At 56.2% G+C, this 15,000-nt stretch overlaps 1 protein-coding gene across 7 annotated transcripts in view; it reads right to left on the reverse strand.

The window, feature by feature from the left end:
- Positions 1–835: 835 nt before the first annotated feature.
- The window catches only part of BMP1 (bone morphogenetic protein 1), a 38,155-nt gene continuing 23,990 nt past the window's right edge, over positions 836–15,000 (reverse strand). For 4 of the 7 annotated variants that reach the window (XM_081075912.1, XM_081075911.1, XM_081075913.1 and 1 more), the window contains 8 exons: positions 14,388–14,513; positions 13,502–13,662; positions 12,944–13,124; positions 8,941–9,066; positions 5,661–5,788; positions 5,063–5,276; positions 3,260–3,510; positions 836–1,884 (listed from right to left, as the gene is read on the reverse strand). In XM_081075912.1, the coding sequence (XP_080932038.1) occupies positions 1,750–1,884; positions 3,260–3,510; positions 5,063–5,276; positions 5,661–5,788; positions 8,941–9,066; positions 12,944–13,124; positions 13,502–13,662; positions 14,388–14,513 (1,322 nt within the window). In that variant the 3' untranslated portion in view covers positions 836–1,749. Of the gene's footprint in view, positions 1,885–3,259; positions 3,511–5,062; positions 5,277–5,660; positions 5,789–8,940; positions 9,746–11,208; positions 11,768–12,943; positions 13,125–13,501; positions 13,663–14,387; positions 14,514–15,000 lie in introns of those variants that run through there. The other 3 variants (XR_013995072.1, XR_013995073.1, XM_081075914.1) reach the window with 3 other exon arrangements.

Consider the following 15,000-nt stretch of genomic DNA (forward strand, 5'->3'; position numbering starts at 1 on the left):
GACAGAGCTTGTGACCTCCCTAGAGCCTTAAGGAGAAACCCCTCTGGCCATCGCTTACTTCTTCTCAGGGCTTCACGGCCTCAGCTGCCATCAGGACCAGAAGACAGGGCTGCAGCCTGACCGTGGGAGCAGGTTGGCTTCCTGGAAGGAGAGGGTTCTGCATAGACATCAGCAACGTGTTTGGTTTCCACTACTGCTTTCTGCTTAAAGGGTTAATATGGGGTGTGCACCATGCCATAGAGCTCACTGGATGTGGGTCCCCCCACATGGTCCCGACAACATCTGGCACAATACCTGCCCCTGCTATAGTAGAAGTGCCACTGAAGGCTCTCGGGGAGCCTGGGGGCTTGGAGCAGGCTGCCAGGTCTCTTGGGACTCTGGGCGTGGCCAGCACAGGTGTAAGAACCTGGGTCCTCTCTTGACTTTCTTTCCCTGTGAGATCCATGCAGAGAAAAGGGAGAGAGAGGCTCCTTTGAAGGAAAGGAGCAGGAATGTGGTTTCTCCCTTCCTGGCATCTACGGGGAGACAGGTCCGAGCCTCCCTGCTGGCTGGGAGGGAGGAGGCAATGGCAGGAAGGAGGAAACCAGACAAGACACAGGCTTGGGTTGCCTTGGGAGAGCGGGCAAGAGCTGGAATGTTTGCTCAGCGTCTGGCTCTTGTCTCCCTGAGAGAAGGACTCATGGGGGCCAGCACTCGATGTCTGACATTCAGGAAGGTAGGCCCTGGGGCCAGCTCTGGCTGATGCCAGTTTTCTGGCTCCTGGTGAGCTCCCCTAGCTGGACACCCTCGCAGACCACCCACCCCTCCCCCAGACAGAGACAGAAAACCCAGATGGACAACACACGCCTATCCTTTTATAGACCTCCTTCCTCCCCACCAAATGGCCTTTTACAGAATGTTCCACCCCTCCCGTTGTGTGGGAGGGCTATATGAAGTGTGTGTATGCAGTGCGTCCGCAGGCTGAAGTGTGCGAGGCGGCTATGTTTGTGTGTGCCCAAGTGTGAAATCACACCCAAAGGTGTCCTGAAATAGAAGGGAGGAAGGGCAGCCAGTGAGGCCAGGTGTCCTGGCTGCGGGCCACTCCAGACACAGCAAGCCTGCACATCTGGAACAAGAAGCCCCTGCCCCCTCCCACCGTGTCCCAGACAGTATCTGGCACAGGATACTGGCTGTAATACTTTCGGTTTATTGGCTGGGATGCCCTGGTGTGGCTGACCAGCCACTGGGCCTGAGAGAAGCCCTGTCTTGTTCCCCACCCCTCCCCTGCATCTCCCCACTGTGGCTCCTGTGGGACCCGTACAGAAACTCATGCCCCAGGAAATAGCAGAAGTGGGGGCTTAAAGTAAAACCAAATGAGGCTGGGGCATGTATATTACAATGAAGATACACACTGGCAATACACAATCCAGCACACGGAGAAGGATAGGGAAGGCGGGTGGGTCCCGCTGACAGACCCTCCCCGCCGGCCGGCCCCACAGAGGAATGGCCACTTCAAGTGTCTCAGTGAAAGCTCTGGCTCCCTGGCCCTGGTCCCTCGCTCTGCTGGGGGCAAGGGAGGAAGGGATCTGGGGAAGTGGCTCATGAAATAGTCCAAGTCCTCACCTCCTGAGGACAGCCTCACCTGGACCATCGGCCCTGCAGGTCCCGGTGGCAGGGATGGGGTGCCCACCTTCTGCTCGCCCCCACTGTCCAGTCCAAGTGACCAAGGACAGCAGGCCTCACGTCCCCACTGACATGTGAGGGCAGTGGTCACTTCCGGCTGTGTAGAGTGTCCTGAAACTTGGTGCTGGTGTAGCGTAGGTGGAAGCCTTTTTTGGTGATGGTGTCATCAGAATGGAATCTCACCAGCACAGAGTCTCCTGCTGAGTACACCTCCTCCGGAGGCTGACAGAGGAAAGGGATGGGCATGAGGCTGAGGACAGGGCATGGGCTGCTGTGTTTCATCCCCAGGGTGCCCTGCTCTAAGGAAGGTGGGAGGCTTTGATGTTCACCAGATCCCTCAGCCCCTGGACGCAGGAGGAAGACTCTTTCAGGGGGAGTTTAATGGGACACCTGGAGGAGGGCAGAAAGCAGGAGGCACAGGAGCTTGTCTTAGTCCAGAGTCAGACCCGGCTCTGCTACTAAGTAGTTGGTTGTGAAGTTTAGGCAAGGCACTGCCTCTTGGGGGCTTCACTTTCCTCGAAGGCAAATAGGACCAAACACTATCTGGTCTCCAAGCCTAGAAGGGCTGGAGGAGGGGCACATGAGGACCGTTGTGAAGGGTCCTGCAAAGGGAGCAGGTTCTCTGAGTGGCTGCCTTCTTGCTCTCACAGCCAGCCATCTCTGAAAGATGGGATGGCTGGGTGCCCCAGACCTGGACTTGGCCATCCTCCCTCCCACCTTCCCCCCAGTTCTGGCCATAGTCAGCTCCAGGGGACACCCCTTTCTAGGCCTCTGCAAGCCCGTCGTCACCTCTGTGAGCAGGCCTTCCGAGTGACAGCTTCCATAGAGCATCAGTTCACAGATGCCCTGGCCTTCAAGGCATAGAAAGAATCATTTTTGAAAACCTTGGGGACATTTCCAGCAACCATACCAGGAAGCTTTGACAGGACTGGGTTCCTTCCCCAGGTCCCCTACTGTTGGCTCCTGACGGAAGCCTATGGAAGAAGCCACCTGGGACACCCCACATGTACCAGACCAAGGGAGTTACAAAGGGCAAAGTGGGGGGGGGGTTGCCAGCTTGGTAGCTAAGGGACTCCAAGCCACTAAGAGCCACTGAGTCAGGCAGGCAAGGGGGCTGTGTGCTCTGTTTCCCACCTTTCACCCTGCCCAGCCCTTGCCATTCAACGGAGGCTGAAGCTCTGCTCCTAAAGGGAGATTTGCCACACGCTGGGTCCAGCAGATAGCTGCAACTCCAGAGAGTTTCACCCTTCCCGGGGTACCCAGGCTGCTTAGCGCAGGGCTGTGAGGCTGAGGCGAGGGAGATGACATGTCTGGGTATGTGCATGAGGTAGTGAGTACATACGGATGCCTGACCAAACTGGTGCTGAGCTTGGGTCAGAGCAGGGCCTATCTCAGAGGCTGCAGGAACCTCTGTGTTGCCCCTAAAGCACTAGGTTTCCTGGGTGGGGATGGCCCAGGGCATGGCAGACCTCTGTGAGCAGCCACCCAGCTCCAGCTAATGGCCAGGCATGTGCTGCCACCCACGCCAGCCCCTCATGCCTGCAGAGGGACTGGGTTGGCACTGAGTCTCTGGATTGGGGGTCCTGGGGAGCCTTACCCCTGAGCCGCAGTAGCGCCCCAGTCTGGGGGCTGTGCTGTCATAGCCATCAAAGAGTTCCATGTAGTCATAACCGCAATCGGTCTCCTCTTCCACCTCAAAGGTCTGGAAGACGAGCTCCACGCCGTAGCCTTCCTCTGCCACGATGACCCACTCGCAGTCCACGCCCCCGGGGTAGTTGTTGTCGCCAAACTGGGCGTGGGAGTAAAGGTCCTTGGACTTCACCTCAGCTCGCACCTGGCCTCCACACTCTGCAGAGACAAGGTGGGCTAGCACTTCCTGAGTGGGGCTGTGAGCAGGCCTTGCACCTCACCACGCCGGCCCTACTGGCTGGAGGCCCAGGGAGAGGCCATGTGGCTAGTGGGGGCTGGGTCTGGAACCGGCCAAGGATTTGGCCCCGAATGCATGCGCTGCTGCTCTGCCTCTGGACCGAGGCCCATGGAGGCATGAGATGCATAAGGGTGGGGGCAGGTCAGAGCGGAGGCACTGGGGACAGCATGCTTGTCAAAAGAAGACACTGCTAATTTGCTCCAGCTGATGGCCGTCATGGAAAAATGTGGGCCCTAGGCTGCCAGAGCTTCCATTCTTGAGAAGATGTATCTCTAGATTTATGCGGAAATTCCTGATTTTTAAATGTTGGCTCACATTTTTAAAAAACACATTGTGGGCCAAACAAAGCAGGTATGAGGGCCAGATGGAGTTCCGGGCCTCCAGTCTGTGACCCTAAGCTGGGAGGGGAAAAGCAAGCATGCAGCGGCCATCCTCTTCCCCATGCCCTCCAGCCTCTAGGACACCTGGTACTCACACCTCCTGGATTGGTGGGGGTGGGGGAGAGGGCCTGAGGCAGGGACTGAGTCAAAAGTAGGGAAGGGAGGTTGTGGACCCATCAGTTCAGGGGACTCCCGAGTAGGTGGCTGGAGACCCAAGAGAAGCCCCCATCTGACACCCTTGGTTGGACATTCCAGGCCTCCCAGGACTCGCCTCCAGCGTTTCTCTGCAATTGCACGTTCCTTCTTCACTGTTGGCCTCATGTACACATTGCTCAGGCCAAACCAAGTGATTTGGGGTCACCTGTGTACAGTCAGAGCTGTCCTTGGGCTCCTCCCCCTGTTAGAATGACCCCACCAGTCATACCCAGAACAAGGCCCTTATCACATTTGTCTCCTGCTGTAATTATCTGTGTACATCCTGTCTCACTCCTAGGCAGGATGAAGGGCTCAGGCCTGACATATAGCCCTGTGCCCGGAGAGCCTTCACACATAGGGCCAGAGCTCAGTAAACGGTTGTTAAATAAACGAACAAATGAATGCAAAGTAAGACCCTCAAGAACTCACATGTTCATCTGCTTTGTTCATTTTGTGACCCGCACTTAGAATGCTGCCTCATACATGTTACATGTTAGTAAATATGTATACACTGAATGAACGAGTGAATTTGGGGGGGTTAGGATGGGGGTCGACGGCTGCAAGGATCCTAGCACTCGGGACTCTGGGGATTCCCTCCCCACCTCTGGGATCCCTATCCTTTGTCGTCACTGTCTTCTGAAGGACCACCTTCACAGCCCCTAATCAGGACCTCCCCACTGTTGACCAGGAGACTCCCTCTCTGTTCCTCTGCCTAGCCCTCAGCACACACTGTCTCTCCAGTCAGCCCACAGGCGTGGTGGGTCTGAGCCTTCACAAGCTCTTTGTAAGCCTCCATGGAGCCGGGTCTGCCTTTGAGACCAGGATCAGCAGATGCCTCCAGAACAAATCCTGGCATGAGGGCCTGTTTGCCCAGCACCCTGGCCAGAGGTGGCCTCACCTGTGGAGTGGGATGCCTGGAAGCCCTTCCTCTGGACCGAGTTGTCAGAGTAGAAACGTAGGAACATGCGGCTGCCTGTGGCCACGACTGGCTCTGGCTTCTTGCTCCCACAGAAGCGGCCCAGGATGGGGGCCTTAGCATCACGGCCATCGTACACCTCCAGGTGGTCATAGGCGCACTCAGGTTGGGACTCGATGTCCATCTCCAAGAAGGTCTGGGGGACACGGGGGAGGAGAGACAGTGAGGAATGTGTGTGGGGTGGGGAACAGGTGGCCCCAATCCCAGGCCTCCCAACTGAAGCTCGCAGACACTGGGGAGTAGACACTTGCTAGTGGGTGGCCGTGAGGGAGTGCCCAGGAATGGGGTGGTGGCAGGGACATCACCAATGTACACTGGGGAAGGGCCACTGTCAAACCAGACTGGGGTTCTCACAGGATGGCCGTCCTATGGGCTGAGCCAGGCATCAGCCTGCACCCTGCACTGCTCGGGGGCAGTGCCTCTGAGTGACCCAGGCCTTTGGAACTAACAGGAAATAGGTGATGGCCGCATGGCATGGGGGAGCAGGGTACCCATATAGGCTGGGGAGTGGGCACCTTACCAGCTTAACCCGGTGCCCAGGGGTACTCAAGACAGCCCAGGTACATTCCTTTTTGCTGGGGTACTTGTCGGGCCAGTTGGGGCTGGTGATGGTGCCACTGGTGGACGTTACCTTGTGGTCACAGCCAGCTGTGGGAGGTGAATGAGAAGAAGGGGATCAGCAGGGACTCCAATGTGTCCAAGCCCTCAATGCAGAAAGGAAGAAAGTCCCTCCTTCCTGCCCACCTCCCTTCTTCTTTCTCTTGTCCCCACGTGAAAACTGACTGAACTTATATCACTTCCTTCCATTCAGTTACTCACACCCGGGGAAATTGAGCTGTCTGGTTCCAAGCGAGGCCCTACCTGGAAGCCACCCTCACAGGTGCCCCTATGTAGACCCCTGGACCTTTGAGGCCTCCACGATGTTGTCATCCTCTGACCTACTGCCATGCCTCCACATTCACAGAAGAAAGACTTTGGCACCTGACTCAGTTATCTCCACCCCACCCTTGCTGCCATCCTCGGTGACGTCAACAAACACACATAAGGTTCACCCAACACACTGGCCTCTCTGTGCCTGCCCTCAACTCTACTGGTTCTTATCTCCCTCCTCTTGAGCACGCTTGCTCATGACCTCACTCCAGGCTTCACCATCACCCACCATTTATTGATGCCACCAATGCATCACCCTCTCTGTGGCCACCTGCTATATTTCTGGGAGCTCAGGCCCTCACTTTCCCGTCAACACTTCTTCAACTTTAGAGACCTCCACGACCCTGATCCTTGCAGTTTCTCCCAATATTCCCTCCTTGGTTGACTTAACTTGCTTCCCTATCCAGCTGGACTAGATGGTCAACCAGCCCAGCTGCTCGTCAACATGCCATCCTTCTACTGCGCCATCTTGGAAAACCCCATCTGTAGTCACCAACTGCGGTGGGCCCCAAACCACTTGATACTCTTGGATTTGTCCTTGGTCAGCTCCATCTCTCACCTCCTCAGCAACGGCTCCAAACCTCCAGCCGTTTCCTACCAGCAGACAACCTCACCTCCTTGCCTCCCTGAGAAAATCAGGGCCGCACATGTGAAAGGGCTTCAACTTCCCAACCCTACCTGACAACTCACCTTTCCCCCTTCCACCTTCGCTCCTTTTCTGACTCAGAGGTGTCCCTCCTGTCTGGCAGGAATGGATTCTCCTTCTGTGAGCTGGAGCTCATTGCTACCCACCATTTAGGGACCATCATACCACAAATTGCCCACTCTCTCTGCCAGCTCTGCCAGCCTATGAGCCTTCCTGAGCTGCGCCCGTCCTAAACCAGCTCTCCCATGGCCCTCTATTCCCCTCCAGCTGCCACCCAGCCTCTCTCCTTTTCTTCTCGGCCAGCCTTCAAGAAAACTTGCTACCGCCACATCCTCAGTACTTATGGCCCCTCAATCCACTACCATCTGCCTTCTGCCTTTGAAAAGTGTGGCCTCACAAAGAAGTTTAAAACCAGTGCTCATTATTCATTATTCATTATTATCCATTCTGATAAGTCCCTCTGGGAAAAGTGGGCAGCCAGTGCACTGCTGGGCTGGGGAGGAGGAAGGCACAGGTGGGGTGCAGGCTGTACCGCTGTGCCCATAGTCAGAGACTCACAGGATGGGTGCACAGCCAAGAGGACCCACAGAAGACTGGAACCCTCAAAGCCTGCCCAGTGGCCCCGGTGGAGGCAGGTAGAGCTCCTGGCCCTCCTGTTTGAGTTAGGAGCTGTTTCATACCTCTCTTCAGTTTCCCATGTCCATACACACTGCCCTCCCCCGTTCCTACCCTGGTCTCCCATGCCCTCTAACTTTTCCTTGCACACCCACTTCTCTCCCCAGCTAGACAGCAATCTCCATGGGAGCGGGGGCAGGAGGGGCTCATCTCTTGAATCTCAGCACTGCACTGTGCTCAGCACTGCACCTAAGCAGGGCTTCAGGAAATACTGATTGATTTGTAATTAGCCTATCCCTTGAGTAAAGAACCATGAGTGTTTCTAAAAGCCATCTTCCCAAGAAGCTTAAATCCTGTCCTGCTATCTGGTTGATGTTGACACTGAGGCTTCTTTAGCAAAGGCCCCCTTTTCATAGAGGGTACAAAGATAAAATGCAGTTTAGATAACATTAGAATAAGGACCCCTCTAGCTAAAAGATGTGGGGGCTCCATGAGCTTGGAACTCTGTATATGGGGAGCTTGAAGTGACCGGGATGGAAGCCCCTGAGTGTCCACTGGGTCACTGTCAAGGGCTTCAATTCTGTGTATTTTGGCCAGTAGTTTGTTTATACCTTCGTTGTCCAATGAATAAAGGTGAGAAGAGGCAAGTATGAGCCACTGTGTTAAGTGCTCAAGGCAAAATGTGTGTAGCTTAGTACCCTGAAAAGTAGGTACCATTTTTTTAAAAAATCATCTCATGGGTGAGGAAACTGAAGCTCAAATAAGTGAAGTGACTCACCCAAAGTCACAGAGAGACTCAGCGGCAGAGGCAAGTCTGTGTTATGCTGGGGGGATACTATGTTCCCAGCAGGCAGGGCCACTGTAGAATTAATGCCTTGGAACAGAGCAGTATTCTATTGTGCCAGATGATACCGGGGATAACACGTGGGCTGTTTTCAGATATCTGCAGGGTTTCAGTGTCTGGGAGGCAGCAGCCCTGCTCTGAGTGTCCCCGGGTCAGCAGTGTGACCAATAATGGTGACATGCATGATTGTGCCTGTGATGAGCCAGGCACTGCTCGGAGCCTTTCACAGCCCCATGCCCCTGCAAGGTGGCTGCTATTACTATCTACCTGTCACAGAGGAGTAAACTGAGGTGCAGAGAGAAGTCAGTTGCTCAGGGGCGCACAGCTGGCTAAGTAGCAGGGCTGGGCCAGGCAGCCTGGCTCCAGAGTCTATGCTCTTAACTGCTGTCCTATCTCACCTGTCAGCCAGAGGGAGGCTGTTTCAAAGAGAAGAACTTAGACATGGGTTTGACAACGTACTAACCACCAGAACAGCTTTAAAATGGAGCCCGGACACAGCGGTGAGTCCTTCCTCTCCTGACGTGCACAAAGAGACGGGAAGTAAATGTGGCTTGGATATTGCTTGGATTGGGAAAACCTATGCACCAGACAGGAGGTGAAATGAGGTGACCTTAGAGGTCACTCAGCTCCTGGAGTCTAAACTGAGCCTGACGGCGGTGGCACCTCTGACCTCCCATTCCCCAGCCTTTGGCCCTTCAGGTCCATATGCTGCAGGCAACACAAGGTGCCCGGCAAGCTCTGGACCCCGAAACTAGCATCTCTTACCTTCCTTGCAGTCGTGTTTGTTGTCATGGAGGACAAAGCCACTGCGACACTGACACTCGTAGCTGCCGAAGGTGTTGACACAGTCTTGCTGGCAGCCACCGTTATCCTTGGAGCACTCGTCCTTGTCTGCAGGGGAGCAAACAAGGGCAGACCCCAGGTCTGTGCAGGGCAGAAGTCCGGGCAGTCACCCCAGGGGAAGTGGGAGGCCTGGCTGGGCTTCCTCCCCCCGGGAGCTGGGTGGGGAGCGAGAGGCCAAGGTGATGTGAGGTCCGGCCCTGCGCCAAGCGTAGCCAGCCTAGGGGGGCCCAGCTGTGGGGAGAAAAAGTAAAAGTGGGGTGGAGGGAGGTCCAGGTCTGCAACTGACCAGTGTGGGAACCCTCTACCATTACCTGCTTACTGGACAGACGGACAAGTGGAAAAACAGACACACGGACAAGCAGACTGCAAGAGAAAGGAGCAGGACGCAGGGGTCCCTCTTTTACTTCACAACAGGAAATGTCACAGACACCATCAAAATGGGAGGGGGTGGGGGCAGGGAAGTTCCCCTGTCCACGTGAGGGGGACAGGGGGGAGGAGGAGAGCACCAGTTCTGTCCGGCCAGAGGGAGGCAGGCCGGAATGGCAGAGCGGAGGTGGGGGTGGGCGGCACTGAAGCCCCCATCCCATTCCGTCCAGGGTGAGGTTCCTGAGTAACAAAGGGTCCGGGAGACCTGGCAGGCCTCACTGGGGGGTCCGGTTTCTTTTCTGTACTCGGAATTTGAGCTGGTGGGGTCGTCCCCGAGGGGGCTGCAGAGCCGGCCTCTTTTCTGAAACGAGAGAGAGAAGGAGAAAAGGGACCAAGGGGTGGGGGTGGAGGGCAGGGACCAGACAGGGAGAGCAGTGAAAACCAGACCCGGGGCCTGGGAGGCAGATCCACGGGGCAGGGCGGGAAGGCAGCAGGGACACACATGCAGGATGGCCATGTCTGGCGCAGCCAGGTCACAGAGGGGTAGGCGGTGGTAGGAGCACAGCAACAGGGGATGGATGGATGGGGAGGAAGCTGGTGGCAGGGAGAAGGCCTGCAGGGGTGGGCACAAGATCCGCGCACTAGGGGAAGAAAAACAGTCTCCCGCAGAGGGGAGCAGTCCACAGAAAGGATGGACCTGAGGGAGAGTTCTGCTCTCTCCTTCTGGCTGCTGCAGCTACCGAGTGTGTTAGACACACACACACACACACACACTTCACACCAACACACCCACAGACACAGGTTCCTCTCATGGAGGTCCTGTTATCTGAACATGGCAGCACAGACACTGACCCACACCCCCTCACACACAAATCCACATAGCACACACACATTATCAGCCATCCACCCATCTGTGAACACATGCACACGATACACACTTACACACTCCAGCAGGCTCGTACCTACTGCTGCTCACGTCCAGGGGACCCACACACGCACTCTCCTGTGAACACACAAACATGTGCACTGACACACACAAACACAGGGTCACAGAGGCATGTGCATGTCACACCCACATGTTCACCAGCCTGTCTGTGGTCATTCTGGGGACCACGTGCCTGGCGCAGAGGCAAGCATTCAGGGAAGGTGTGTGGATCAAATGGACACCCAGAATGCCAGAGATGCACTGTGAGGTAGAAAACTGCCTGCTGGCATTCAAATAGCTAGGTGGGCCTCTGGCAAGGGGAGCCCTGTGACTGGTCTCATCAGGAGAGGGGCCTGAGACGTAGAGCCTTCGCCCCCAGAACACCCTACTTCTCCAATCCATTCTCAGGTGGGCCAGACCTCTTGGGGCCAACAGGAACCCAGGGCCAAGAGGTAGAGTCCCCAAGTCCCTCGTAGGGCTCTTCAGTTAGAGCAAAACAGGGACCCTGAGGGTCTGTGGAAGCTGCCTTTGAACTAGCCCTGCAGGAAAGTGGGGTGGGGGGGGATGAGCACCCTATGACGGGCCTGGGGTGTCCCTGAGGAACTCACAGGTGACTACGGTGGGAGCTCATGGACTGAGCAAAGATTTCCCGGAAATGTTTAACCACGCCTTCCTCTTATTTGCACCCCAAATACCTAGTACATGGCCTGGTGCATAGCAGGGATAAAAAAATACTTGCCCAATGAATGAGTGAATGGGTAAGTGAATGGCTCAATGAATGAATGAGAGAAAAGTAAGTCCTGAGGAAGGCCTGCTTTAGCGTCCCGGGGTGGGGCCCTGGCACAGTGGGGCCCTGGCCCAGTGGGGGATGGACAGCCTCCAGTCAGAGCCAGGGGGCAGGTTGCAGGAGGGGCAGGAGCAGGGAGTGGGATGGCCATGGGCCCAGACAAGGAGACGGCACTCACCCTCCAGTGCCAAATGCCCCGGAAGGTGGCTGGGGTCAGACTGAAGGTCTTCAGGCTCTTTCTTCTCCTTCTTGGCTTAGAGTCTCCTGGCTCGTTGTCCCAAAAGTCCAAAGAGCCCCCTCCTGGGAGCCAGAGTCAGACGCCCCATGCCCTGAGGGCTGGACCTTGATGCCCATTGGTGAGGGTCCTCTGCAGGTTTCTTGTGCGACAGGGCAATGTACGTGTGTGTGCGCAGGTATGCACGTGTGTGTGTGCGTCTCTGTGCAGGGCTGAGGGTGGGGTTGGCACAGTGCCACGCCAGGGCAGGGCAGTAACCGTGGATGGAGAGCCCTGGGCTCTAGGCCTGACAGACGTGGTGTCAGTCCCCCTCTCTCTCCAAGACTGGAGCAACAGAAGGGCAGAAAGAGACGAGAGTAAGCAGGTAATGGTTTTCCTGGGGCCGAACCCACATGAGTAGGTGTTAACGTCCCCTCAGCCCTCTGGTGAGCACCTCCTAGGAGTTCCAGGTGAGCACAGGGAAGAAAGGGGTTTGCATTGCAAGGGGAGGATCTCGGAAAGCAGGGGGCAGGGACTGCAGGCACTTGAAGCAGAGCAGAGTGGCTGGCAGTGCCAAGCAGGGAACTAGTACCCAGGGACAGTGCATGGCATCCAGGTGGGGCAAGCAGGGGTGTAGGGCGGCCACAGAGGGGGCTGGAGGATGCAGGATCCTGGGCAAAGGAGGGGAAAAGGAAGGCAGCGTGGACGGGCGGTGGGCTTCCTGCCTTCCTGCCACCCCATGCCCAGCCCACCAGGCGTGCTCGGGGTAAGGATCCCTGGACTGCTCCCCACAAAGCCCTTCTGCTCCTCCACACTCAGTTCCATGGAACTCCTACCCTGCACTGCCTGTGTCCTGGATCCTACAGCCTCAGAAAGACCACCAGTTGCTTCCCAGCCTAACCCCAAGGCCAAGGACAGAGGGATTAATCAAGCAGCAAGAGGTTTCCTGGGACCTCTGGAGGTCAAGCTCAGAGAGGCCATTATCTACCATTTATGCCACCTGAAGAGGGGGCCATCAAAGGGGCTCTACCCCAAGCCTTACATGGGGAAGTGCTCAATAAACTAAATAACAAAAAATACGTAAGTATAATAATAATAAAATAATGAAAACATTGCTTAAATGAATAATAAAGTAAAATAAAATAAATGCCGGTTGGACCTGAGTCTCCCACTGAGGGTGGAGGGGGAGCAGGCAGGCTTTGGTATCACAAGGAGGGAGGCTCCTTCCAGGGCAGGAACCCATTTGGCACCTGCAGGATCGGATTAGAGATCTGGCCCACAGAGTCCAAAGCAAACACCCTCCTGCTCTCTGCATTTCGTCCTATCCTCTGGCCTCAGGGCCTGCCCTCTCTCAGGCTCCTGACACCTCCTGACACCTCCCTTTCCCTTCATTTCTGCTTGTCTGGGTCCCACCCACGTCCTGCCTACGTCCTGCCTGGCCTCAGGCCAGCCGCCAGAGAGCCCTAAGGGCTCAGGAATAATAGGGTTCAGGGCAGAGGGGCTGGCCTGGTGGTGGAGGGCTAGTGGGGGAGCAGTGGACAGACCTTGCTTCGGGCAGCAGGGGGCCTGGGGAGAGCAGGATGCAGCAGCAGGAAGCAGGGGAGTGGAATTGGAGCTGGGGAGTCAAGGTTACCTGAGAAGAAGTGGGCCTTGAAGCCCTTTTTGGAGACGGTGTTGTCGGACTTGAACTCCACGCGCATGTTGTTATATTGGGAGGTGATGACCTCCGGCTTCTCGGAGCCACAGAACTTGCCGTGCAGCTTGGAGTCGGCTGTGAGTCCGCTGCGCACCTCCACAAAGTCGTACTTGCACACCTGCAGGGCAGCGCAGCTCCAGGCCCACCTCCTCCAGGAAGCCTCTCCTGACCACCCCCACCCAGGAGGCTTCCTGTTCTGGGGTTCCTTTCACCTTCAGTTACCTGCTTTACCAAATCTAACAATTCAAAAGAGGGCCACCCCGCTGCCATTTGATGGGTCTTCTTGTGTTCCCCACACAAGCCCAACACCAGGTCCTTCATTCCCACATGCCAAGTGCTCCCGGGGCTTCAAGGCCTTCTTCCCTGAGCTCCCCTGCTTCTCTGAAACCCTCGACATTCTTGGAGTATTTCTTTCAGAGGCTAGGAAGCAGATACTGCGCTGGGCTCCCATGCCTCAGACCTTCCTGTGTCTCCTCAACCCTGGGCGGCACTTACGTCATTGCCCTCGGTCTCGAAGAAGTCGAACTGCAGGGAGATGCGGTACTGGGTGGGGGCCACCAACTGCCAGATGCAGTTTTTGTTAGGGGGGTACTCCTTGGGCCAGCCCGGGCTGGTGATGGAGCCATTGAGCTTGGTGAGGAATCCACCACAGGCAGCTGGGGGCACAAGGGAGGTGGCATCACCTTCCAGGAGTCCCCACTCTAGGGAAGGGCAGGAGCAGTGGGCTGGGGGCATTAAGGAGGAGATGGGGACTTGGGTCTCTCTGGAGGGAAGGTGGCATAGACGGGGCAGGATATCTTCAAAGTACAAGGAGTAGATGAGTGTGTGCGTGTGGCCACTTCTATTTCATGCAGGCCAGGCCATCCGTTGAAAGGGAGGAGGGAGAGGGAGGGGCTCGAGGAAGGCAGCGCCGGTGGGCCGTGAGGACGGGAAGGCATGGAGGGGAGGCTGCCAGGAGGTGAGTAGAGAGGTTCACTAAGAACAGGCTGAGCTGGAGTCGGTGAACCACAAAGTACTGTCACCAGCCTCTTGGAAACATTGATAGGGAGAGGCTGAAACTCAGTGCCTATCTGAAAACAGTGGTTTCCAAATTGTGGATCATGACCTTCGGGTGGGTAATGAAATCAATCCGTAGGTCAACATCAGCAGTCAAAAAACAGAATATGGAAAAGAAAAAAAAAGCCAGAGTACATTACCCTTAGTGACAGTGTATTCCGGGGGATGGCAATATGAAATGTATTCCTTATCCACAAGTGGTAAAGAAAGTGCTAGGGAGTCCTAGCCGTTTCAAGAAGGGGTCTGTCCAAGGGCATGAAAGATCTGGCTGGAAGGTTTGGGGTAGGCAGGAAACAGAGTCCTGGGGTAGTGCGGGAGTACTCACCCTCGCAGCGGCGCTTGTCCGGGGCCAGCTCATACCCAGGGTCACAGCTGCACTTGTAGCTGCCCAGGGTGTTAAGGCACCGCTGTTCACAGCCCCCACGATTTGGCCGAGAGCACTCGTCCACCTCTGCAGGTTGGAAGGAAAGGGTGTCAGTGACTCCCAGGCCAGGTCCCAGGTCCCTTCTCTTGCTTTCTGCTTAAGAGTCAAGTTCAGGGTCCCTCAGGCTTCCTGTGACCTCCCCTAGCCCCATTCCAGAGCGGGAAGTCAGCTTTGAGCCACTCAGCTCTGAAGCCATGGCCTCCAGGGCCCCCCCACCTCCCATACTGCTCAGGACCCACTCGGTCCCCTGGGGATTCTTCTCATGAGAGCCCCAAAGGGATAGGTAGTGATGTGAAGGAGGGGACAGGGGGACGCTACAGAGCCTTCCTTCTGCTCACACTGGCTGGGCTGGTGGCCACCACCATTTCCTAGTGCCTCCCCTACGCTGGTCCTAGCTAAGAACTATTCTTTCATTTCTCTTTCCATCCTTACATGAAGCCTGTGATGGAGGGGAAATTACCATCCCCACTTTACAGAGGAGGAAATGAGGTTCAGGCAGAACCCTCTGCCCAAG

Source organism: Rhinolophus hipposideros (assembly GCF_964194185.1).
Source record: "Rhinolophus hipposideros genome assembly, chromosome: 16".
Lineage (NCBI taxonomy): Eukaryota > Metazoa > Chordata > Mammalia > Chiroptera > Rhinolophidae > Rhinolophus > Rhinolophus hipposideros.